Below are 25,103 nucleotides of genomic sequence, written 5' to 3' on the forward strand. Positions count from 1 at the left end.
TAAAATATGTTTGCCAAAATGCGTACTTGTCCCGATTGACGAAGTGTGTAGTTGTTACCCTCGTTAGGGCTTTTGAGCGAGAATTCCTAGCCGTCCGTTCTCGGGAATTTTGACGAGATTTCCAGCTCCTAAATTCCCCGAAAATTTGGTGGTGAAATCGGGAAAATTGCTTTTCAAACCATAATGTGAATTTTAAAAAAAAAAACTATTTAAAAAAAATTATCAGCTTATTGGTCGCATTTTTAAAAGAAATATTATAAAATTTTCATAGTGTAATCCGGGCTTAAGGCCGAGATTACACTATAAAGTTTTATAAAAGATATTTTATAAAAGTTGAAAAATTCAACCAATAGGCGCATCGGTCGCATTCAAGTAAATGCAACCGGTGATCTTATTGGTTGAATTTTTCACGATTTATCAAAGAGGTTTTACAAAACTTTTATAGTGTAATCCCGGCCAAGACAGAATTGTGATGTGAATATTTCTAAGCAAAGACATTTTGAAAGTCTCCACCCCTCCCCTTTTTTTCTACTCGCAAAGTCTGATACATCTGGTTTTTTTTGGAACATCATTGGATGTTTTTGGAATTTTTCTTTCATATTTTTCCGAAAAGATAGATTTTTTTTCAAAATCTTTTGAAAATATTTTAAGATATTTTCTCCCATCGACCACTTGTAAGGATCGGAACGAAGGCATCTTTAAACCCATATATTCTATGGGGGCTCCTGGATTAAACCACCAAAAAAGGGCTTTAGGCTGCCTATGGGTACTGAATCAACACGGGTGTGGGTCATAATCCCGACAGACGAAATCCCGACAAGTCACAATCCCGACAGACGAAATCCCGACAGGTCAAAATCCCGACACGGTCAGAATCCCGACAGGGTCGAAATCCCGACACGGTCAGAATCCCGACAGGGTCGAAATCCCGACAGGTCAAAATCCCGAAAAGTCGAAATCCCGACAGGGTCAAATTCCCGACACGGTCAAAATCCCGACACGGTCGAATTTAAAAATTCAATTTCGCCGTATAATCGCCGCACTTCGCGATTTCTGTCGGGATTTGAATTTCTTACGGCAAGGGGCGTTGGGGCGCCGATGAGAATAATAAATTGCGATCAAATAAATTTTTTAAATTTTAATTTCGCCGTATAAGCCGCACTTCGCGATTTCTGTCGGGATTTGAATTTCTTACGGCAAGGGGCGTTGGGGTGACGATGAGAATGATAAATTGCGATGAAATAAATTTTTCAAATTTTAATTTCGCCGTATAAACCGCACTTCGCGATTTCTGTCGGGATTTGAATTTCTTGCGGCAAGGGGCGTTGGGGTGACGATGAGAATGATAAATTGCGATGAAATAAATTTTTCAAATTTTAATTTCGCCGTATAAGCCGCACTTCGCGATTTCTGTCGGGATTTGAATTTCTTGCGGCAAGGGGCGTTGGGGTGACGATGAGAATGATAAATTGCGATGAAATAAATTTTTCAAATTTTAATTTCGCCGTATAAGCCGCACTTCGCGATTTCTGTCGGGATTTGAATTTCTTGCGGCAAGGGGCCTTGGGGTGACGATGAGAATGATAAATTGCGATGAAATAAATTTTTCAAATTTTAATTTCGCCGTATAAGCCGCACTTCGCGATTTCTGTCGGGATTTGAATTTCTTGCGGCAAGGGGCCTTGGGGTGACAATGAGAATGATAAATTGCGATCAAATAAATTTTTTAAATTTTAATTTCGCCGTATAAGCCGCACTTCGCGATTTCTGTCGGGATTTGAATTTCTTACGGCAAGGGGCGTTGGGGTGACGATGAGAATGATAAATTGCGATGAAATAAATTTTTCAAATTTTAATTCCGCCGTATAAGCCGCACTTCGCGATTTCTGTCGGGATTTGAATTTCTTGCGGCAAGGGGCGTTGGGGTGACGATGAGAATGATAAATTGCTATCAAATAAATTTTAAAATTTCAATTTCGCCGTATAAGCCGCACTTCGCGATTTTTGTCGGGATTTGAATTTCTCGCGATGAAGGGCGTTGGGGTGACGATGAGAATGATAAATTGCTATCAAATAAATTTTCAAATTTTAATTTCGCCGTATAAGCCGCACTTCGCGATTTCTGTCGGGATTTGACTTTCTCGCGATTAAGGGCGTTGGGGCGACGATGAGAATGATGAATTGCGATCAAATAAAATTTTCAAATTTTAATTTTGTCGCATAAGCCGCACGTCGTGATTTCTGTCGGGATTTGAATTTCTCTCGGCGAGGGGCGTTGGGGCGACGATGAGAATAGTGAATTGCGATCAAATAAAATTTTCAAATTTTAATTTCGCCGTATAAGCCGCACTTCGTGATTTCTGTCGGGATTTGACTTTCTCGCGATTAAGGGCGTTGGGGCGACGATGAGAATGATGAATTGCTATCAAATAAATTTTCTAACTTTAATTTCGCCGTATAAGCCGCACTTCGCGATTTCTGTCGGGATTTCCGTTTGTCGCTGCAAGTGGTTTGTGGCGCATACCATGATCAATGGAGATCAATAATTTGGAAATTCATTTACTTTTCCAACTTGGCGAAAAGCAAAGGATTCAGGGTTGCCTTTTTCTGGCATTTATCGATTTTTCTATCCTCCACAAACACTGCTGTTCCTTATTATTTTCTTTGAGAATTTTTCGAAATTCTTTCTCGCTCAAGTTTCAAATAGACTTAAAATGTCAAATGATATTGCACAAAGTTAGACCGTTTCATGAAGATCTTAATTTAAAATTTTCAAGGTTTTCGAAAGCAATGTAATAGTAGAGAAATATTTTTATTCATATGTATAAAATTACATGTCTTGACAGCTTAATTCACTGATTCATCGCCGAGCCGCAACCACTGAAGGTCAGGCCCGTATCTAGAAATTCCATGCGGGGGGGGGGGGGACAAGGTGGTCAAATAATATATTTGGCCATGTTTTACCTTATTTCAATCATTTTCTCTCATTTCGAAGGGACCGGATCCCCAATTCCCCCCTTCTCACTACGAAGCTATAAACATAAAATTCTGTCAATAGTTTTATTTTATACTGTTGAGACTCCCAAAAAAATTTCTTAAAATTCTATCTCTAAGTTGGTCTTAAGGCTTTGAAGAGAGTATGCAAATTGTGTGGTAGTGTAGTTGCATACAGGGTGTCCTTTAAGAGTTAGTACGGCCATTGTCTTCTCAACCATCCGTGGTAGAGATGATTTCAGTTTGAAAAAATGCTCAAAAGGCGTTCAAAAATTACCCTGTACCAGTTTTGAGAGTGAAAACACAGTGTGTAACAAAATAAAAAAATATAAATTTTTAAAACTTCTAATTATAAAGTGACTGCACCGTATCTCCTGAGACCAACAAAAAAAATCTAAGTTGACAAGTACAATGTTCGCCGAGATATTTGAATTCAAAATTCGAAGGAAAGGTGGAAAGGACAGCATAAATTTGGGGAAGGAGCGTTGTCGATTAGTTTTTGCTGTCTTTTCATAACTTTTCTCCAGTTTTCGAATTCAAATATCTTAGCGAATATTGCACTGAGAAACATGCAATTTTTCTGTTGGCATCAGGAGAGACAATGCAACAACTTTCAAATTGGAAGTTAAAGGACGGGAAATCAAAGAAAAATTTAGATTTTTTTGTTTTGAGCCACACACACTGTATTTTCCGAGGATGATATCACTTTCCGCTATCTATACGAAGGTTTCAACGGTTGGCTGATGCGAGATGAAGTTAGGAAGGAAAAATTCACCTGTGCTCTTGCTAGGAATCAAACCCACGTTCTCGAGCTTTCTGGGTGAGCCCACTAGACTACAAAGGCAAAGAATATCAATTTTTCCTTGGAACTTGTATGCGATGAACGGTCGGACCTAACTCAGGCCTCTGGAATCACGAAGTGCGGCTTATACGGCGAAATTAAAATTTGAAAATTTATTTGATCACAATTTATCATTCTCATCGGCGCCCCCACGCCCCTCACCGCAAGAAATTCAAATCCCGAACCGCGGCTTATACGGCGAAATTAAAATTTTAAAAATTTATTTCATCGCAATTTATCATTCCCATCGGCGCCCCAACGCCCCTCGTCGCGAGAAATTCAAATCCCGACAGAAATCGCGAAGTGCGGCTTATACGGCGAAATTAAAATTTGAAAAATTTATTTCATCGCAATTTATCATTCTCATCGTCACCCCAACGCCCCTTGCCGCAAGAAATTCAAATCCCGACAGAAATCGCGAAGTGCGGTTTATACGGCAAAATTAAAATTTGAAAAATTTATTTCATCGCAATTTATCATTCTCATCGTCACCCCAACGCCCCTTGCCGCAAGAAATTCAAATCCCGACAGAAATCGCGAAGTGCGGCTTATACGGCGAAATTAAAATTTGAAAAATTTATTTCATCGCAATTTATCATTCTCATCGTCACCCCAACGCCCCTTGCCACAAGAAATTCAAATCCCGACAGAAATCGCGAAGTGCGGCTTATACGGCGAAATTAAAATTTTAAAAATGTATTTCATCGCAATTCATCATTCTCATCGTCACCCCAACGCCCCTTGCCACAAGAAATTCAAATCCCGACAGAAATCGCGAAGTGCGGCTTATACGGCGAAATTAAAATTTGAAAAATTTATTTCATCGCAATTTATCATTCTCATCGTCACCCCAACGCCCCTTGCCGCAAGAAATTCAAAATCCCGACAGAAATCGCGAAGTGCGGCTTATACGGCGAAATTAAAATTTGAAAATTTATTTGATAGCAATTTATCATTCTCATCGTCACCCCAACGCCCCTTGCCGCAAGAAATTCAAATCCCGACAGAAATCACGAAGTGCGGCTTATACGGCGAAATTGAAATTTGAAAATTTATTTGATAGCAATTTATCATTCTCATCGTCACCCCAACGCCCCTTGCCGCAAGAAATTCAAAATCCCGACAGAAATCGCGAAGTGCGGCTTATACGGCGAAATTAAAATTTGAAAATTTATTTGATAGCAATTTATCATTCTCATCGTCACCCCAACGGCCTTCATCGCGAGAAATTCAAATCCCGACAGAAATCGCGAAGTGCGTCTTATACGGCGAAATTGAAATTTTAAAATTTATTTGATAGCAATTTATTATTCTCATCGTCACCCCAACGCCCTTCATCGCGAGAAATTCAAATCCCGACAGAAATCGCGAAGTGCGGCTTATACGGCGAAATTAAAATTTGAAAAATTTATTTGATCGCAATTTATCATTCTCATCGGCGCCCGCACGCCCCTCACCGCGAGAAATTCAAATCCCGACAGAAATCACGAAGTGCGGCTTATACGGCGAAATTGAATTTTTAAATTGGACAGTGTCGGGATTTCGACCGTGTCGGGATTTTGACTTGTCGGGATTTCGACCCTGTCGGGATTTTGACCTGTCGGGATTTCGACCCTGTCGGGATTTTGACCTGTCGGGATTTCGACCCTGTCGGGATTTTGACCTGTCGGGATTTCGTCTGTCGGGATTGTGACTTGTCGGGATTTCGTCTGTCGGGATTGTGAACGGAACCCGAATCAACACATGGTTTAAATTAGAACAATACAAAAACAAAACAATAAGAGCTATGCTGGGAGCCAATTGGTTCATCAGGAATAGAAGTATAAGAAACGATATAGGAATGCCCACCATACACGCCTTTGCTCAAAAGCTGGCTAATAATCTCTTCCAAAATCTTGAAGAGTCAGAATACCAACACCTTAGGGAAATATCTACTTACCCAAAAAATCAGATATCAGCTTTTCCCAGACCCAAAAATTTTTTGGTTATGAAAAGACCGGAGGTACCGGGATTATGAAAAATGTATATAAACAAATATAAGAAACTCTATATTTAGTGTTAATAATTAGATCAACTACAAAATATCAAATTTTTGTAGATAATATATATTTAATCAAATAATCATATAACTAGCCTCTATTAATAACATATAATCGCATTTACTAATACAGTTGACGCTAGATTTAAAAATGAGGATGGGTAATATATGCAATATGATGAATGATTAATGTTAAAAAAACCCATTAATTATAACTAAATGACGACTTAAGGTATCTGACTACGTTGAAAACATCATTTTGGAAGAAAATATGGATTTTAATTTTTTAATTTTTTTATAAAAGCCCTATTTGTTGTGACTCCAAAACGGGCCTTGTTTTGTTTATATGATGCTTAGAATCAAAGTTACGTTCACTTTAGTGTTGCGTTTTTTAATGCACGAATAAAGACTTTAAACGTGTTTTACGAAGAATGCTATTTTTGACATTTTACTTGACTTTTTGACATGATTTGTAAAAATTGGTGCATTGCATCCTTACGAAATTTTAATGTGATACTTTGCTATATATTGTTGAGGTTATAAACCAAAATCTAAGGTCTATCACATATATTTTTTGAATTACAGTGTCTTATCGACAAAATGTAGGATGAAATTTCAAAAAAATTCACACGTACTTAAACATATTTTGGTTTAACTTATGAACATATCATGCAATCCTTTAAATTTTGGTTCACAACCTGCAACATTACTAGCTGAATGCACTGTGAAAATCACAAAGCATTTCATTAATAAAAGTTTTTGCAATCGTGTTTCGAATACCACATGAATTTTGCCTAAAATTTGACATAAAAACGACTTTTTCATAGAAAATATAACAGATAGACCAAAATTTGTCACTGTTTTCACCATTTCGAGACACTTTCTATCAAAAAATGTATTTAAAGTTCACTCCAGAACTATTTTAAAGAAAAGTGAGACAAGAAAGGTAGTCGGATACTTTAACAGTCTGATGAAGTGACGTTCTGTCACAGCCCTGTTAAGTGACTTTCTGTTTTTTGTTGTTGTTTTTTTAATTAACTTCCTGCCTGCTTAAGCTTTCTTTTCCTCTAGATTAATAACCCGATATGGGTAATATTAAACTCTAAGTAGTTTAAAAAATAATAAAATTATACATCCATGGCGAAAATCGCACTACTAGTCCAGGATGGCTAAGAAATGACTCTGGGGTATGCACTGTTTGCCAATTTCAGTCGGAACCCACAGGCCACTATGACATATTTAGGATGGCTGCATATAAAGCCTCGTCACATGCTTTTCGACTACTATCATAGAAAGTCAAGGACGCGTAACATTACGAGTGTTACTAATGTTATTAAAGTACAAAATTATATTAACTGCTAAAGTTTAGTTGCAAACTCAAAAATTAAAATTCATGTTATCACTTTAAAAGTATTTATTAATATCACACTAATACTATATTTTCAGCAGCATAGGCTGGATATTTTGTGGCCCCCCCCAGACCAGACTTTCACGGGCCCCCTTTATGATGAATTTATAGAGTGAAAAAACAAAAATGATGATAATTGTTCAGGGCCCTGCCACCCCCACGCTACCCATGACCTTTGTGGGGAGCCATGGGTAGCACATGTTATTTTTTTTTTATTCCCGCATAGATATCGAAATTGTGTACAGGTGGAATGCCCCTATCTGGGGACCCCCCACCCTTCTCAGCCCTTTGTTAAGGGTGAGGACGCTTGCGCAAGCACATTAACGCCACTTCTCCAATTTCCATGCAGCACATGGCACTATTATTCTGACCAATGAAACTGTCCCCAACAATAATTTTCCCAACTACTACTACTAAAAAACACATGCACCTCGTCCACATTCCTGCGTGGAATTTATAATTATGGTAAATGTTGGAATGTGGTGTACGTGTTGTGAACCTAACGTTATGTTTGTTATATATAACAAACAGTATATACTGTTTAATGCTTTTTATGCGTAGTGCTACTAAACCAGATATGCACCTCGTCCATATATTCCTCTGCGGAACTTCTAATGAATTGGTACATGTTGGAATGTGTGTATACGTGTAGTGAACCTTTCCGTGAAGTTTGTTTCTGTGTAATGTTTGTTATGTGTGTACATAACATGGGCCGTCTTAAGAGCATCGTGGGCCCTCGGGCCAAGTGATATTTCTGAGGCCCCTCCCTGGCAAATTCTCGAAAAATTCAACTACATCTCGTTTTTCCGAGGCCCCCGGGCCGTTCCCGGGTGAGCCCATGCGTTAAGGCGGCACTGTGTGTGTATAGTGCTGCCATCAATTTTTCTAACTGTTCATGTATAAAGATTGCATAGTATACCGGCGAGATTTCTTAACGGGGAGATCGGCTCACATTTGTACCTCGAAGTTGGGAACCACAGAAAACAAACTTCAGTCGACCACCACAGTGGGGTTCAAGAACCCGGGTCCTCAGGATGCCAGCCCATCAACGACTACTCGACCATCACAGCGGCAATCATCTGTTGTGCTGCCATCTGCCATAAATTTTTCTAACTATGAGATAACTACCCGATCTCCTATGAGTGAAGTGAGATGATTGAATAATTGAACCGTTATATGTTTAAAGGGGGGGGGGGGGGAGAGATCAGCTAGCATTCGCATAATTTTTTCCAACTGTAAAACAGTATCACTAAAAAAAAACAAAACAACAACAAACATTTTTAAGATGGCGAATATTCAAAAACGTAGGAGGACGCTTTTAGAATGACATAAAAAAAGAAGGACGTCTGATACCCTACTTCAGCGGTTCTCAACTGGTGCTCCGTGTGCACCTCCCAGGGGCTCCGCGGCGACTCGAGGAAAATAAAATGAATCACCAAATTTGATAGATAAGTAAATGAGAGATTTTTCTTCAACGTTCTGCCATAAAAATTATGCACAAAAAAGGGCTCTCCGAAGTCAAACAGGGCTCCGCGAGTCATAAAAGGTTGAGAACCGCTGCCCTACGTGAATTGACATCAAAAAGGACGTCTGGTAATCCTAACCACAGAATGGCTTTTTTTTAAAAATTAGATATACAGTCAAACCTCGTTAATGAGTCACTCTTGGGAGAGCAAAAATACGACTTCGTACGCGGAGTGACTCGTTAAACGGAGTAAGCCATAGCTGTGCCAATTCTTGCCTGAGGACAATTGGGACTTCCAAAAAGTGGCCCGGTAAGCGGAGTGACGTGTTAACCGGGTGCGCACTAACAAGGTTTGACTGAGGATACGTGGTACACATATATATTTTTTCCTCAAAGTTGCGAAAATCCGCATGTGCGGATTATACGCAGGGAGAAAATAAGAAAAAAAAAATCTATAGGATGCATATTTGAAAGAGAAAAAAAAAAACTACGAATGTTTTGTCAGGAGTGGGGTTCGAACCCACGCTCTCTTACGAGAACCAGAGCTTAAATCTGGCGCCTTAGACCACTCGGCCATCCTGACGTCCATTTAAATTGTCAAAAACATAAATATAAACATAAAACTCAGTTCATCGAATCAAAAAATTTTTATAAAATTTTTACGATACAAGAACGATGTGATAGACAATTTTTCGCTCGTTTATGTATTTTAAGCTCTTTTGTGCAGTCGAAAAAACGCAATAGAGCTGCCATCTTTTGTCAGTGTCGCTCTACGATCTAGGATTACGGCAGTCCTCTGATCGCAGATCGCACGCATGTGTTTTCTCGGTGCGAGTGAACGCGAATCTCAAATTCCCAACCATGGACGCGGTGCATTAACAACTCATATTTAAGTGAGTATAACTTCATTAACAATCATTGTATTCGATAAATAATGTTCGTGTACATCAATTTATATTTGTTTGATGAATTAGCGACATAACAATCATTATCAATGCTGTCAATAGACCATAAACAATTTTCAAACACTGGTCTATTAAATGTTCGATCAAATCAAAATTGTGAATATTCAATGAAAAGAAATGGTTAATTTATCATTTATTTTTATCAATAAATTTGAATTAGTGGAAAATAAATTATATATATTTTTTGAGCTCTTTAATTTGAAAAAAAAATTCAATTTCAAAATACAAAATTACAAAAGTATCTTGCAGAGATTGGATAGAAAGTGGGCGTTTGCAAGGGCCCGCAACTAGATACCTTGTTGGATAGGCCAAGTATGCACTTCGGCACCCCGTGTAATGCAGTTAAAGGGCATATTCAGCTCTCTTTCTAGACTAGTGCCCAGAACCAGGAACCAGCCGGCGATCTCCTCCATCTAATTGTATACCTTCTCTCTCTCAGACATGCTTTTGGTAATTTGCAGGCTTGCATATTGTGGAGGCCCCTCTTGTAGTCACTCACTGTTGTGCTTCCTGTTTCGGTGGCTGACTCACCTGATCCCTTTGTAGGTCACTCACATGCTTGCACACTGTTTCAGTCACACATGATTTCACATTCTCCGGGACATTCACCGAACTGGTATCTTGCTCTCTATAGCACTTTTTTGGTCACTCGCATGCTTGCACATTGTTTTGCCGCTCATGTATGAGTATACTCTGTAGGTCACTCTTTTAGTTGCTCAGTCTTCAGCACACTTTTTTGGTCACTCACATGCAAGGATATTCTTTTGGTTGCTCACTCTTTAGGCCAGTTTTGATCTCACACATACTTGCACTCTGTACGTTGCTCTGTCACTGATGTAGTCAGTCCCTCGCTCTACAGCAAGGTTGCAACTAGACTATTTCGTCAACCAGGACAAGTACATATGTAAGGAGCAGTTGAAGGGCGAATTTGGTTCCCACATTTTTCCAGTGCACCAGACCCACCTTCTCTGTCCTACTTGTGGCCCTAAGTATTTGTGGATGTTAATTCTATTGATCCAATCTTTTTGAATTATTTTATCTTGATTAGAGTGACAATTTGTAACAGTTATTGCCATCATGTTGTTATTCAATATTTTGCTTGAGTTTTACTAATTTTGAAGTTCAGGTATTTATTGTTTTTCATGGAAATGTCATATATTTCAATATTTTTTAAAATAGATTTATAATGTAATTCACAGTGCAGTGGATCTTTCTTACAACGTTTTTCAAAAAACTATCTTGGAAAAAAAACATTGTGAGCAGGAAAAGGCTTCAAACAAAAAATCTCAATGAGTTTAGTACGAGTTGTGTGATCACAAAAATTAGTCATAATAAGCGGAAAACATTCTAAGCAAAAACATTATAAGCGAGATCCAATGTTATCTCCCTCTACCCTCTCGCATGCCTCTGCTTTGAATAACACTATATGTGATGGGGCTCCGAAAATTTATTTACCCAATGCCAGAACATTCTCCAGCAATTTTGTTTTAATTATTATTTATCTTGCAGTGGACTTAAATTGACATTATTGCTACCCCATTGAATAGTCAATGGGCTATTCATTTTCTACCAATAGTATAGACATGTATGAGAGAGAAATATGTGAAGGGAAGTGTCTACCTTTGGGGCTGAATTACATGGAATATTTTCTTAGGAAGATTATCAACAAATTTCTGTATTATATCAAGTGCAAGTTTTTCTCTATCCCTTCTGCAAAATCAATTCCAGTTGAACTGTCTAATTTGAAATTATTGATTTGAACGTAAATCTCTGTCTCAGTTTTTCCCGTAGGTGCTCAACTGGGTTGAGGTCTCACACATGCAATTTTTTTCCTGACATTTACTAATTCACTAGAAATTTCTCAGGGAGAAATGCTTGCAAAATGCATGTGCAATTTAATAGTGGTAGCCTGCAACCTTAAGATTGCTGATTGCACCCAGGGTAATCTTACACGTGGGCTTGTAGCATACCTGTGGTTAAAAACCACTTGTCTAGATTATTATCCCTGAGAATATTTATTATAAATAGTCATTGTTAGTGACAGCATGTGATTCAACGTACATTGCAGAATTTAGTAAATAAAATTAAGTTTGAGATCTAAGCTATTTGTTATCTCTTGTTAACTAATAATTTCTAGACAAATATGAAGAAGCTTATCTGAACCTAAAAGTGAAGATATCGAATAATTTATGGTTGTTTTTCTCTCTCTGTGTTTTGATGATAAGGAAAATATTTTCCCTGTTCTTTTTATCTGTGTTTGTCTTATTATTATTTTCAGATCTAACATCTATTATTTCTGAAAATGCCTGGGAAGGTGAAAGTTCGTATCTTGGCTGGTCGTAACTTACCTATTATGGACAGGGCTAGTGATACATGTGATGCCTTTGTTGAAGTAAGTTAGAAATGTCTTGAAAGAGATGAAAAAAAGAAGATATGTATGAAATTTTGGCTATTCTTGTACATCATGTTCATTTCGATATAATGTGCCAGAATTATTGTAGTTCAAAATTACAATTTTCATAAACTTTCAAATGTCATTCAGTTGCAGTTTATTGTGTAAATATTACTTGAATTTAATTATTATTTGTGTATTTGTCGTGCCTAGGGCACTGCCCAAAGTCAAAGCACTACCAAACTCGTAACAAAGAAAATTCCTGCTGTCACTGTAAGATCAGGCCTGGGTGACTTGTGGGCCACTTGTGGCCAGTGGATAGCATGTTGGCATGAACGTTTTTATTCACAATATTCATTGTGATACTCATATGTATTACATTTGAAACACGGTCACAGTGACAATTGCTCTATTTGATACCATTGATGAGTATCTTTTAAAACTAACAAAACTAACTAAATCTCCATGTGGACGGGCTTGACTGTTCACATGACTTTGACCAAAAGTTGCTAGAGATAAGAGATTAGGGTAAAATTTACATCACCAGAGCCTCTCTCCCTAAGTGTAAGTCTACTGATTATCTCGTATACAGTAGACTCTCAATAATATAGGTGTGCACTAGTCCCGCCTGTCCAGTGATCCAGCATTTTTGGCAGGTTTTCTTCGAGCACAGAAGAGGAAAATATGCCACTGTATGCATGTGCCATGGCTTCCACATCCTGGAGCAGGACCCTAGGCTGAATATTTTGTGGGCCCCCAGACCAAACTTTTACGGGTCCCTTTATTATGAATTCATAGCATGAAAAAACAAAAATTATAAGAATCGTTTTGGGCCCTATCAGCCCAGGACTGTAACTAGGATTTTTGCTGCCCAGGACAAACATGATTCAGCCGTCTAGGGCAAACATTATTTTGCCACTCCCACAACTTTAAAATGATATAATTTTTATAACAGTGTTCTCTGTTCCTACCTAAAGTTGGCGCCCCCAAAATTTTACAGCCTGGAACATTTGCTCCCTTAGTTACAGCCCTGTATCGGCCCCACCCTTATGGGGGCAATGGTCTGTGTACATAGTTGAAAAAGTATATTTAAATATTATAAACAAACTCCCAATAAATTAAGCAATTTCAGTAATGTGGCGCACTGGTCTGGTGATATATGCTGGATTAGCAAGCGTTTACTGTATGGGCATACTGAGACTTGAATAATATATCTCTTGAAACGTGATGTATTCAAAGTGGTTTTTAAAAGCAAATACAGTGGAACTTCTCTCTTTTTGCTGCCTCTGCTTAATCTCGACCTTTCCGCAAACCAGCCTGAAAAATAGTTTTTTACATCAGGGACTTGCAGGTGGAGGTGGTGGTGCATATGGCTGATGCTCCAAGACTATATCAATAATTATTAATATTTGGGTATAGAAAAATTAAAATATTAAAACAAAATACCTTTATATTCTATCTTAATCAATTTCCGTTAACTTAAAGTGTCTTTTGAACGTTAGTAACCCAATATTTTTTCTGGCGGAGATTCTTTGTGCCTCCTTCCAAAGGTCAATTCAGTGTACATCTGTACTTTATTTGATATTGCAAATGATGTATGTGACATATGTATTTAAGGCTGAATGGTTATGCAGTCTTGTGATATATATTTTCAACTATATAAATTTCTTCCCTCCTCTTTTTTTTGTAGATGAAATTGGGAAATACCACATACAAAACTGAAGTTTTCCGTCATTCATTGAATCCACAATGGAATTCTGAGTGGTTTCGGTTCGAGGTATATTTCTAACTTTCTATGACATTGAAAAAAGTAGCCTATTCTGTGGTATGCTGTGATTTGAATAATACTAACAATATTTTTTAATGGTATATTAGTGAAAGATTTCTGAGAGATCTGAAAGTTTAGTGCAATGTACAGTATAGGTTACATTATATAGCCATAAGTCATGGGACGCTTTGGAGTTCAGAGAAATTTTGGTCATGTAAACCCTATGCTTTTACTCACAATTTCTAGTGAAAATTTAGTCACGAGTGCATTTTGTGTACAGACAAAAAATTAAATAAAATAAAGGTTTTTGATCAACCCTGTATCAGAAAAAAGTGAAAATGATTTGTGACTTTCACAAAATATTTTGTCTGCTATTTTCAATTTATGTATGCATTTTTGGGGGAAACTGCACCAGTTTTCACTAAGATATGAACATTTCTTCTGAAAATTCTAATTTTCAATACAAGTTATTTCCTTATAACGAGTAGAGTTTGCAACCAAATTACATGAAAATTGCAGAAAATATGGCAATGTAAAAGTTTACATAATATACTGGAATTTAAGATGAAACCATCATATGTTTCATGAGATGAAGACATTTGAAGAAGATAATTTCTAACTACACATGCGCAAAAGATGTCAATATTGCTTTCTATGATTTGATTGCTAACTATATAGAGCAAATTTTGTGAAAATTAGTTGAATATCATGAAAATTCAGAAAGCAATTGTCGAAATCATGAGCTGAAATTTAGTTGATGAATGTGGCTGGATTATAAGGGATTTTCAACAAAGTGATATTTTGCTTATACAAAGGTTTCCACACCTGGATGATGCAATTCATCTTCTCGTCATTAAGCTGTTCAAACCTTCATATTGATAGCGGAGAGGGACAAATATTTGCTCATTCGCATAATGCAGTGGGCTTATTCTCGTAGTAATCAAATGATAGAAAATAACTAGAAAGACAATTCATATAAAATCCCTCATCATCCAGCTTACTTTCAGGAAATATCTTGAATACAGCTCACTCTATCGCTTATATTTTTCAGTTTTTTCATGATATTCCACTACTACTAAACCAGGCATGTGCCTCGTTCATATTCCTCTGCAGAGCTTTTAATGAATTGGTACATGTTATGTGTGCATGTAGTGAAGCTTGTTTCTGTGTAATGTTTGTTATGTACAGTGCTGTCATCTGTAAAAAATTGATATCCTTCCTGCATGCATACTTAAAAGTATGCATGCACGAAGGATATCAATTAAAACTATTTCCTTCAAATGCTCACATCTCATGAAATATCAAATAACTAACTTTTAAATATTCAAATTAATGTGTAATTTTTTAATTGCCATATTTTCCTGTAAGTTTCATAAAATTTTGTTAAAACTCTACTTATTATAAGCAAAAACCATATGTTTAAAATAGGAATTTTTAGAAGAAATGTTCATATATTTTTGCAAAAATACATGCGATTTTCATTAAAATGCATGCAAACATTGAGAATAGCCAGGAAAACATTTTGTGAAAGTCACAAACAATTTTGATCTTCTGATACAGGATTTTAACTTAGACAAAACATTTTTTCTTATTTAATTTTTTGTCTGTCCTCCTAAATGCACTCGTGACTGAATTTTCACTGAAAATTGTCAGTATAAGTATAGGGTTTACATGTCCAAAATTTTCAGAACAATTCATCAAGTATTTTTCTTGTAATTTGAAAAATCTCTGAACTTTTGTGTCCCATGACTTATGGCTATACTGTGTACATTCTATTATGATTCTGAACTGAGATCAAACATCCCATAATGTTGATTAGGTTGATGATGAAGAGCTCCAGGATGAACCACTGCAAGTGAGGTAAGACTTTTGAGAAAAAGTGTTTCTTTATAAAAAATATATATCTATACATAAATCATTGATTGTATTTTATATCTAACTAAAAATTCTTTTTTACATTTTCTCAAATCGCATTCAGAGTTATGGACTATGACACTTACAGTGCTAATGATGCCATTGGGAAAGTGTATATTGATCTGAATCCGTTACTTTGCAAAAAATCAGGATCTGTCTTATGTGGGTGGTTTCCAATCTATGATACTATGCATGGTAAGGAATAATGTCTACGCATGATCATATCTTCAGATGTACATAGTGACTTTAGAAAGTATTTTCAAATATTTATTTTCGTAAAAGCTATTAAATATTGTTATTTATGGATTTATTTGTATATGTTTTTGGCATTCAGGTGTGAGAGGGGAAATTAATATTGCTGTGAAAATCAATTTGTTTAGTGATACCAATAAATACAGGGAATCGTCATGCGGTGTGCAGTTCTTTTATAGTGAGTTGTCTCATAATATATTGTATTGTGTATGAGTAAATGCTTGAGAATTCCATTATGAACTTGGTATCCTTATTTTTATTGATCATTTTACCCCTGTCGATTTTTTATAAAATAATTTTAACATACATTTTTCATAATAAATTATAACTCTAGATGATTTCAATTTCTATTACTTAAACTGATTGAATTATGTTTAAAATTATTGAATATGAGATATATATGCATACAGTATCAAAATTATATTTCAGGTGGCACTGTTCCTTATGGGTACAAAGCTCAAGCAATACTCGGATTTGTTGAAGAGCTAGTTGTCAATGATGATCCAGAATATCAATGGATTGATAAAATCAGAACTCCTAGAGCTTCCAATGAAGCAAGGCAAACCCTGTTCTCTAAACTTTCAGGTAAAAAATGCTTTGATTGAATCGCTTGATTGATTGCTCCCAAAACAGGAATTTTTGAAAATGTTCAAGTTATCAAGTTACCTTTAGAAACATCTTCATAAAATGGACACTATTTTTTCTGCATGTTACAAAGCGTTTGCAATAATGCTAATTAAAATCATTGTTCTGTGTTTTGATACTTTTTTGAGCATTTGAATAATGAAAATTGTATGCACAAATGTGTAGCTACAGTACATGAGGTACACATTTCAGCATGTGTTATTTCTGAAATTAATACAGTAAAACCTAGTTAAGTCATCATTTTTCTTCAGGCCCTTCCAGCTCTCATAGACAACAATGTTATTAAACCCTTGTTTACTTGTCGCTAATTTCGGTTAACTCGTCACTATGAAAAAGTTTGAGAAAGAGGAAGAGATTTCTTTTATGGCTCCCATTGAAAAAAAAAGAAGCTTATTAACAACATTGCCATATGCTTAAAAGTCACCATAAAATCCTATATACTCAAACGAAACAGTTTAAGTAACAAAAGTTATGCTGGGGAAATTCATTTGCCGACTAAGGTTTTTTGAACGTTGGGGACTGTTCAAGCTAGATCTCATTTCTGCATGGGTGCTACTGGTGAAACTGCAAGACACCCAGGCTCTGTTGCAAGAAGCAACGTGAGCACTTTGCTCCCCTCCCCCAGTGGGGGGGGGGGACCAGGGCATCTCCGGCAAAACCAAAAGTTATTGATACATCAAAGATTACATATAGTGCAAGGAAATCAAAAATTATGTAAATCGAAGAATCAAATTAATCAAGTTAAAGTCAAACTGCAACGGCTACGGATAATAAATAATCATAGAAAGCATGGACTCTACTAATTTAGGGCTTGAAATTTAAACAAAATAATCTTTGTTGAAAAAAATCAGTCATTCTTTCCCAAGTTGAGGTCTTCTGTTTACTTTTCCCTGCCCAGGGCCCCTCCACCAAGTCAAAAGTGTCCGAGATTACTTTGTAGTTGCATCATGAACTTCTAATGAAGAATTCAAACACTAAAATTAAATTTGATGTATATGTAAAATTAATGTGCAATAGAGAGTTCTGTTATGAAGAAAAGCTACTTATTCAAACAGTTGCACTGTTAGTCTACAAATTAAAAATTACTAGTATAAATCAAAGTGTACAGTACATTTTACCACAATAATTTACTGTAATAAGAGATAAAAAAGGTAAAAAATTGCTATTATTTTTTCTTTCGCATTGATAACTTGAGGTGATGACTTATCAAGGTTTTACTGTATTTCATTAGCTCAAAAATAATTTATAAACTTGTTCTTTTTCTCTCTCCAATTCTTGCTAAAGAAAGTAAGAACTTAGCATGAAAAATAAAAATTTAGAATCTGTGTAACTGAAAAAGCTCATAAAATGAAAACTAACAAGAATGCCGCTGCACTTATCCGGTTGCCAACATCTCTTCCAACCCAGTTTTAAAACCAATATTTGATTTGGAAGAGGTAAAAAAATTACATTTCATTGATTCGAAAATTTTTTTTAAATGTTCACAATGCTAGCCTGTTATAACTCAAGTTCCTGATCTTATTTAATGAAAACTAACAGCAATGGCTTTATCTTTCAGGATATATTTTTTTTAAATTTTGTATCTCACAAATAATTCAGATGTTTGAATCAAATCTATGGATAATCGAACACCATAAAAATTAACTTGTGTCAGAACACAAACTTTGAGATATAATAGGGTACCATTGTAAAGAATTTAATAATTTTAATGCAATGAAATTTCTTAACTCTTCCAAGTCAAGTATTGATTGAAATAGGTATATATACTGAAAAGTTGACTGAAAGTTATTCAGATTTCCTTCACAGTTTCATTTATTTACAATCCAAATTCTAATTTATATTAGGATCCCAATCATGTTTTTTTTTTTTAACTATAATTGTAGGATGGATTTTTTTTAGTTTTTATGGATAGCATAACTTTTTTTTTTTACATAAATTATTTATGTTGGGTAATTTCAATATTTCTTATGTTTTCAGGAGAAGTTCAAAGAAAGATCGGATTGAAAGCTTTGGAACTGGGAGGAAATGCTGTTATCGGGTGAGTCAGATATCCAAACTTTTAATCAAAAAATACTCTTTGAGCAATGAAATTATTTTTAGAATGTGCATTTTCAATATATTATAAAAGTTTTAGCTTTTTTACAACCTATAACGATATAATCAACCATTCATTAGTCGTATATGGCAACTGTACATCTTTCTGAAATTTTAAGATATCAATGATAAGAATATGTGATAATGAAAATAATATATACAGTCGACTCTTTCTCATTTTCACAAACCTATATAGACGTAAAAAACTAGTTTGTAACATTAAAAGTTCGTGAATGGGGGAAGATGTTTAAAGGGATGTTATATTGCTCAATATTAGAAGGATTAGTTCATAAAAACATTCAGTTTGTAAAATTGAGCATCAACTGTATAGAAATTTTTTATGCAGACTCTTTGGGTATGAATTATTAACTTCTGAGATTTATATAAAACTTATGCAGGGAATGAATTTGATACACTATTCCTTCTGAAACCAATTTTTTCACTTATCAATGATTAAGCTACTGCAGAATTTCATTAAAACAGACCCCTCTATTACAGACTTTGCTTATAACAGACAGTTAAAAAAAATAGCTATAATAATAAAAGATTCTGTATCATGATCTGAACTTTATGTATAGGGAGAGAGAAAAAAAATTTACATTATTTTGCAAATTAATTAATTTTTGTCAAAACTCACCAATACCACCATCATAGATAGCTGCAATATACAGTGTAGTGTATAAAAATTGTAAAAATTCATTGTTTAAATATTAAAAATTGAAAACAAAATTGATGATGAGAAAAACTGTAATTTGAAAGCATTATATGAAGATTGAAAAATCCAAAAATGAAAAATTTTTGGAAATTTTTTTTTTGAATTTTTTAATCTTCATGTAATGCTTTCAAATTTCAGTTTTCCTCATTAATTTTGTTTTCAATTTTTCATATCTAAACAATGAATTTTTACAAAATATATATATGTATAGACTTCTCTCACCACATACATGGGTGGAGATATGGGAGGGGGCATTGCTCTCCCAGCGTCAATGGCGGAGCAGACTGATATAATGTATATTCATATATATGAATTGGCATCATCATCATGTCCCCCAGCTTTCATCATTGTTCCCCCCAGCCATTCAAGTCTATCTCTGCCAATGTATATATATTCAGTTCAGATCAAAATAGCTAGAAATAACATAAATGTTCTCTTGTAAAAGTTCTTCCTGTTGGGAATAATGTTTTATAAGGAACTAGGAACATTTCATGATAGACTTTGCTTATAGCAGGCAGTTAAAAAATTGCTATAATAATAAAGTGTTCTGTATCATGATCCGAACTTTATATATATGGTTTGTAATTTTAAATTCATTGTTTTTTTAATTCTGTTGGTCCAAAAAAATGTTTGTTTTTCTAAATTAACCAATCGCAATGATAAGTTATTTGATAATACTTTTTTTTTTTTTTTTATCTGCAGATACCATCAATGCTTTGATCTGGAAGGCGAATCTGGAATTGTTGTGCGGGGTATTGGAACTGCAGTCATCCTGATCAGAATGACGGAAGTTACCCAGCGTAGCTCATTACCAAAAGATGCTGGTAAAGAGTGAGTAAATGTCAAAATAGGTCCATGCAAAAATCAGGTCGAGCTTGGCTAGTTAGAATAATCTAATGTTTCAAGAGCTTCTGTTTTTCATATCAAATGGACTTCCTCAGCATAACTTTCGTTACTTGAGCTGAGGATATTTGAAGCCCCCTCCAGTAAATTTTTGATTAATTATAATTAATGAATATACAGTAACACCTCTATTTTGCAGACACCAGTGGGACAAAAAAAAATTTCTCTGTAAAAGAGGGGTGACCGTTAAAGGATCTGGAATGCACACTTTTGTTATACAAAGGGAAATTATTATTTGGCCATAGAAGAGATTTGACTGCATCTGAGGTTTGTCCATTGAGAAAGGGTTTTAGTGTATCACACCAATAATTAATGAATATAGAATGCAACACTTTTCCCTTCTGCTTATGATCTTGAGTCCTGTATATAACTGGTCACTTTCAGTTCCTCCCACCACCAATGTTTTATTCATGTCTGCATCTCTGCTTGAGATGTTCCATTTCGGTATATAGAGTTTTATTTGGTCTTTTTACTTATGTTTACTGCCTAAAAAGAAAGTTAATAAAGCTCATGAGGTTAAGAGAACATTTATTTAAAGATGAAGTTTAGGCATGACCACTTATACATCCTAAGATACCAACACATGCACTTAAGAGTTGTCACTTACAGAGAAAGTAAAAACAAAAAAATATATATATATATGATGTGGTTCGCGGTTAAGTATAGATTTCATATTTATAACATTTTTTGAAAATACGGCAATGGTTAATGGGGGTTATCAAGCTCTTTATTTTTGAAAGGAGCTATAGAAATTGTCTGTTCCTACCTCTCAAAAATTTTCATAGTGATGAATTGACTAAAATTTGTGATGATTAAACAAGGGTTTAATAGCATTGTTATCTATGAAAGCTGGACAGGACCGAAGAAATACTAACTTAAGTATTGTGACAACTTATTAGAGTAATGACGTAACAAAGTTTTACTGTTTTTCCATTCTAAGAAAGTGATATACCAAAAGCTTTGAAAATCTATTCAGAATGTTTCTAATTGAATGAAATCACTCTTAGCATGATTTGATGTGTTGCAGGGAAGACATGTGCTCGGATATTACTATTAATATTGTATGTAATAGTGCTCTAACTAGCTAAACTACAGCATTAACTGAAAAAGTGCAGTAAATCGACAATCTAATGTATTTGTAATAAATATATTTGAAAATTTGTGATGTCATACTAGAAAGTTTTTAGAAAAAATGAATAAGAATTTATAGATTCAAATGTATAAATTCTTTATCTGAATCTCTTCTGTGCGTTTTTCCCAACTTTTTTTATGGTCTCATTTTCAGTCCTATATTTGAACTTGCTGATGTAGAAAGAAACTAAAAAAACCATTCAAGATAATGTTTACAATATAATTTTAATATATTGCTAAGTATATATGTATGTATAAAGTATGAGTTAATAATTCTATTTTTATAGTGTTTTTTTGCCACTGCTAAAGTTGTTTTACACAATTGTGTTCTTTCAATGAGTCCTGTCTACAGATGTATGAACCATAAAATATGTTATTATTTTAAAGATTTAAAGACAGATTTTTGTTCTCTCTCAAATGTTTTATTTGAAGAAATTTTATTTTTAATATTTTAAATAATTTCACTAAGACTTGAATATTTACAAATGCATGACATATCACATTTGAAAATGTATTTTGCAGATCTCCTGAAATACAAGATGGCAGTTTACCAAACAGTTCTGGAATTCCAATTTCTCCAACTGCTGTCAATGCACCCTCATTGAATAAATCTACACAATCTCCGGCAAAAGGTGGAGGCCTCTCAAGTACGCCAAGGAGATCCTCTGATTCAGACTTGAGTACACCACCTAAACGTAAAACTACACATTTTACAATAAATTTATGCAACATGAACACATTTCATGTATGTTGCAATCCTAATTCAAGTTGATAATTAATAAATTTATGCAAATAAGATTTTGTTTAAAAATTTAAACAATTTATTTAAAATAGTGCAAATAATAAATTCATTGTATCACAACCTTTGTAATAATTAAATTCTAAGCTTGAAATGATAAATTTTCTTAAAATTAAGTTTGTATACTTTTGATATTTACATGACTTAATTCAATTAAAATTATAAATATTTTAAACAAACATTTTTTTGATAGCTAGCAGCAGTTTTGGTGATAGTGGAGGAACAAGAGCATCTATTGAAAGACCTGCAGTTGCTCAAGAGAGCCTGAACATGCTTGTGAGTACATTGTATTTTCCATATGTTTCTATAAATTTTCAGTAGTTGATACATCTATATTGTGAATCCAGGAGTTTAAAACTCCTTTAATATCACATATGACTTGCTTGATTTGGTAATCACTTGCAGGTCGTAATAAAGAGTTCAACGGTTTAGAATTTTGAAATGTTTTTATTTTAAATATCAAAATGGTGATTTAAACTGAAACCTTTAAATCATAATTTTTCTTCAAAAAAATTTCTGAAACAATGTGTCTGGTGCACGAAATGGTTTCAGATGTATGCATAAAACTAAAATAATTGTTTTCATGCAAAATGTCAAAAAATACATTACTTCCAGGAATACCCATTCATAACTATGAAGCAATTTCCAGTTGGATTAGTGCAACATATTGGTGGTGTTGTATCCGCGAGATCAGTGAAGCTTCTCATACAGATCAATAATCCAGGTAATGATAGGTCTTTTATTTAAGACTTTCATTTGGTTTGATTACTATTTATTTGTGAATGAATAATACTGATGGAAAATCGTGGTTCTTCTGATGTAACTAGTCTCATGATATTTTGTATTTTTTTAATTACTAAAAATTCTGAGTTAATGGTAGCTACCAACTTTTGAATTTTAATTTTTAGTGTTTACCATTTGATTTCATTACAATTTTTTTTGTAATTAATTTTAATTTCCATCTTAATGGTCTTCCCCAACATGAAGTTGTTTTCGTGAAATTTGCAAGGATAAGTCATGACAATTGAAACAATGTTTTTCTGTATGAGTTACATTTATTTTCCAGATGAGCCAGAGACCAGAGATGCGTGGTGGACGGAATTAAGAAAGGAAGTGAGATCTCACTGCAGAGCATTAGGATGCAATGTGGTATTAGGTTATATGGAAACCACAAATATTAGGTATTAGGTCGGTTTTTAATTAATGTGCACATCATTATAATATATACTTTTTCTCATTGAATTATGCTTATACAAATACATACAATGTCTGACACATAAAATGTTTAGAATCACAAAAGTAAAATCCTTCTCTCCCCAAATTTATAAAGTATTTTTTGAGGTTTGATTCTATATTAAACATAAATAATGTATCCTTTTACTCCTGTATTCCTGTTATAAAAAGGGTGATTATGTAACAGTTTGACTGTATGACATCATATGAGCATGTTCAATTAAAATTTTTTATGTCAACTATATAGAATAATTCTTTTTTACTTTTCAATGAGTTTTAATTTTTTTTCTTAGTGATGAAGTATGTATCCTTTCTGCTTCTGGAACTGCAGCTGTTATCAACACATCAGAATGTGAACCCTGCGATATAATCAATGCTCCAGTGCTTGGTATAGGACTTGTTCCCCATCCGAGTTTGATAACGACTGCTGAAAAGAAAGAGCATGATAAAGAGAATCAAAAGGATAAAGATAAATCACTTAAGATCGATATTGATTCTGGACTTGATGGGTAAAAAAAAAATTAATGTGTATCTCTTTACTTTGCAGTTATATATAAACTGATGTAATTAACATAATATATACTACTACTAAACCACACACATGCACCTTGTCCATATTCCTCTGCAGAACCTCTAACAAATTGGTACATGTTGGAATATACATGTGAAACCTGATGTGAAGTTTGTTTCTGTGTAATGGTTGTTATGTATAGTGTTGCCATCTACCACCTGTTTTTTCTAACTATGAGTGAAGTGTAATTATTGAATAATTGTATTGTTGAAGGCCTGTTTCTCTCTGTGGCGAGACTTTTTAATGGGGAGATTGGCTCACATTTGCACCTCAAAGTTGGGAACCACAAGCAACCAACTTCAGCCAGCCACCACTATGGTGACTGTGAGGTTCAAACCCGTATGCGATTCCATCACTATGACCACTCGATCTTCACAGAGGCACATTATACATACTGATTAAATTTTTCTGAGTTCAAAGAAAATTCAAATACAGTTTAAAAATTCAAAAACCTAAGACGAACACTACGAGACATAAACCAGTGTCCATTGATGATTATTGCTTTGATGTGCGCCGTTATATAAGAAACACCTGGTAGCATGAAGTATTATTTCAGAGAGATTATATTCTCTCTTGAGGTTCCTTTTAATGCAGGTTCCATTGTATATTATTTTTGATCTATTTTCTGCATATAAATATTTAAGAAAACATAATTTTCTTTCACAGTAAGAGTAAGACTTCTCTCATGAAGGACACAGAAGCTGGATCTCACTTAATTTTTATGTATTTATCAATAGAGTCACTGAAAAGCATTGGCCTTCCGTCAAATACCCAAAATTTCATAAAAGAACACATAAAACTCAAATTCTTTCATTCTATGTTACACTTCTATTCAGAATGAACCAGAGTTTTCCAACAATTTAGGGAACTGCAAGTTAGAATAGTGATTCCACTTTTGAATCAATATTTAGTTTGCTATTTATAGTCCCAATAATCTGTCTGCCAGCCCAATTAGCATCAAAACATTAAAATCTA

The 25,103-nt window shown here is 34.7% G+C and overlaps 1 protein-coding gene and 1 non-coding gene across 4 annotated transcripts in view; one reads left to right on the plus strand and one right to left on the minus strand.

The window, feature by feature from the left end:
- Positions 1-9,245: 9,245 nt before the first annotated feature.
- Positions 9,246-9,329, minus strand: TRNAL-UAA (transfer RNA leucine (anticodon UAA)). The gene has a single exon. It is a non-coding gene; the product is annotated as a tRNA-Leu (tRNA).
- A 198-nt stretch (positions 9,330-9,527) lies between these two features.
- The window catches only part of LOC149081799 (C2 domain-containing protein 5), a 38,287-nt gene continuing 22,711 nt past the window's right edge, over positions 9,528-25,103 (plus strand). The window contains exons 1-14 of one of the 3 annotated variants that reach the window (XM_089235567.1): positions 9,528-9,639; positions 11,990-12,103; positions 13,794-13,880; positions 15,691-15,731; positions 15,850-15,980; positions 16,120-16,215; positions 16,467-16,622; positions 18,660-18,720; positions 20,194-20,322; positions 22,048-22,220; positions 22,518-22,600; positions 22,940-23,048; positions 23,391-23,505; positions 23,851-24,066. In XM_089235567.1, the coding sequence (XP_089091693.1) occupies positions 12,014-12,103; positions 13,794-13,880; positions 15,691-15,731; positions 15,850-15,980; positions 16,120-16,215; positions 16,467-16,622; positions 18,660-18,720; positions 20,194-20,322; positions 22,048-22,220; positions 22,518-22,600; positions 22,940-23,048; positions 23,391-23,505; positions 23,851-24,066 (1,487 nt within the window). In that variant the 5' untranslated portion in view covers positions 9,528-9,639; positions 11,990-12,013. The remainder of the gene's footprint in view (positions 9,640-11,989; positions 12,104-13,793; positions 13,881-15,690; positions 15,732-15,849; positions 15,981-16,119; positions 16,216-16,466; positions 16,623-18,659; positions 18,721-20,193; positions 20,323-22,047; positions 22,221-22,517; positions 22,601-22,939; positions 23,049-23,390; positions 23,506-23,850; positions 24,067-25,103) is intronic. The other 2 variants (XM_089235569.1, XM_089235568.1) reach the window with 2 other exon arrangements.

This window comes from Pholcus phalangioides, unplaced genomic scaffold (assembly GCF_987345545.1).
Source record: "Pholcus phalangioides strain wild (caught in Gottingen) unplaced genomic scaffold, Ppha-v1.0 ptg000009l_1, whole genome shotgun sequence".
Classification (NCBI taxonomy): domain Eukaryota; kingdom Metazoa; phylum Arthropoda; class Arachnida; order Araneae; family Pholcidae; genus Pholcus; species Pholcus phalangioides.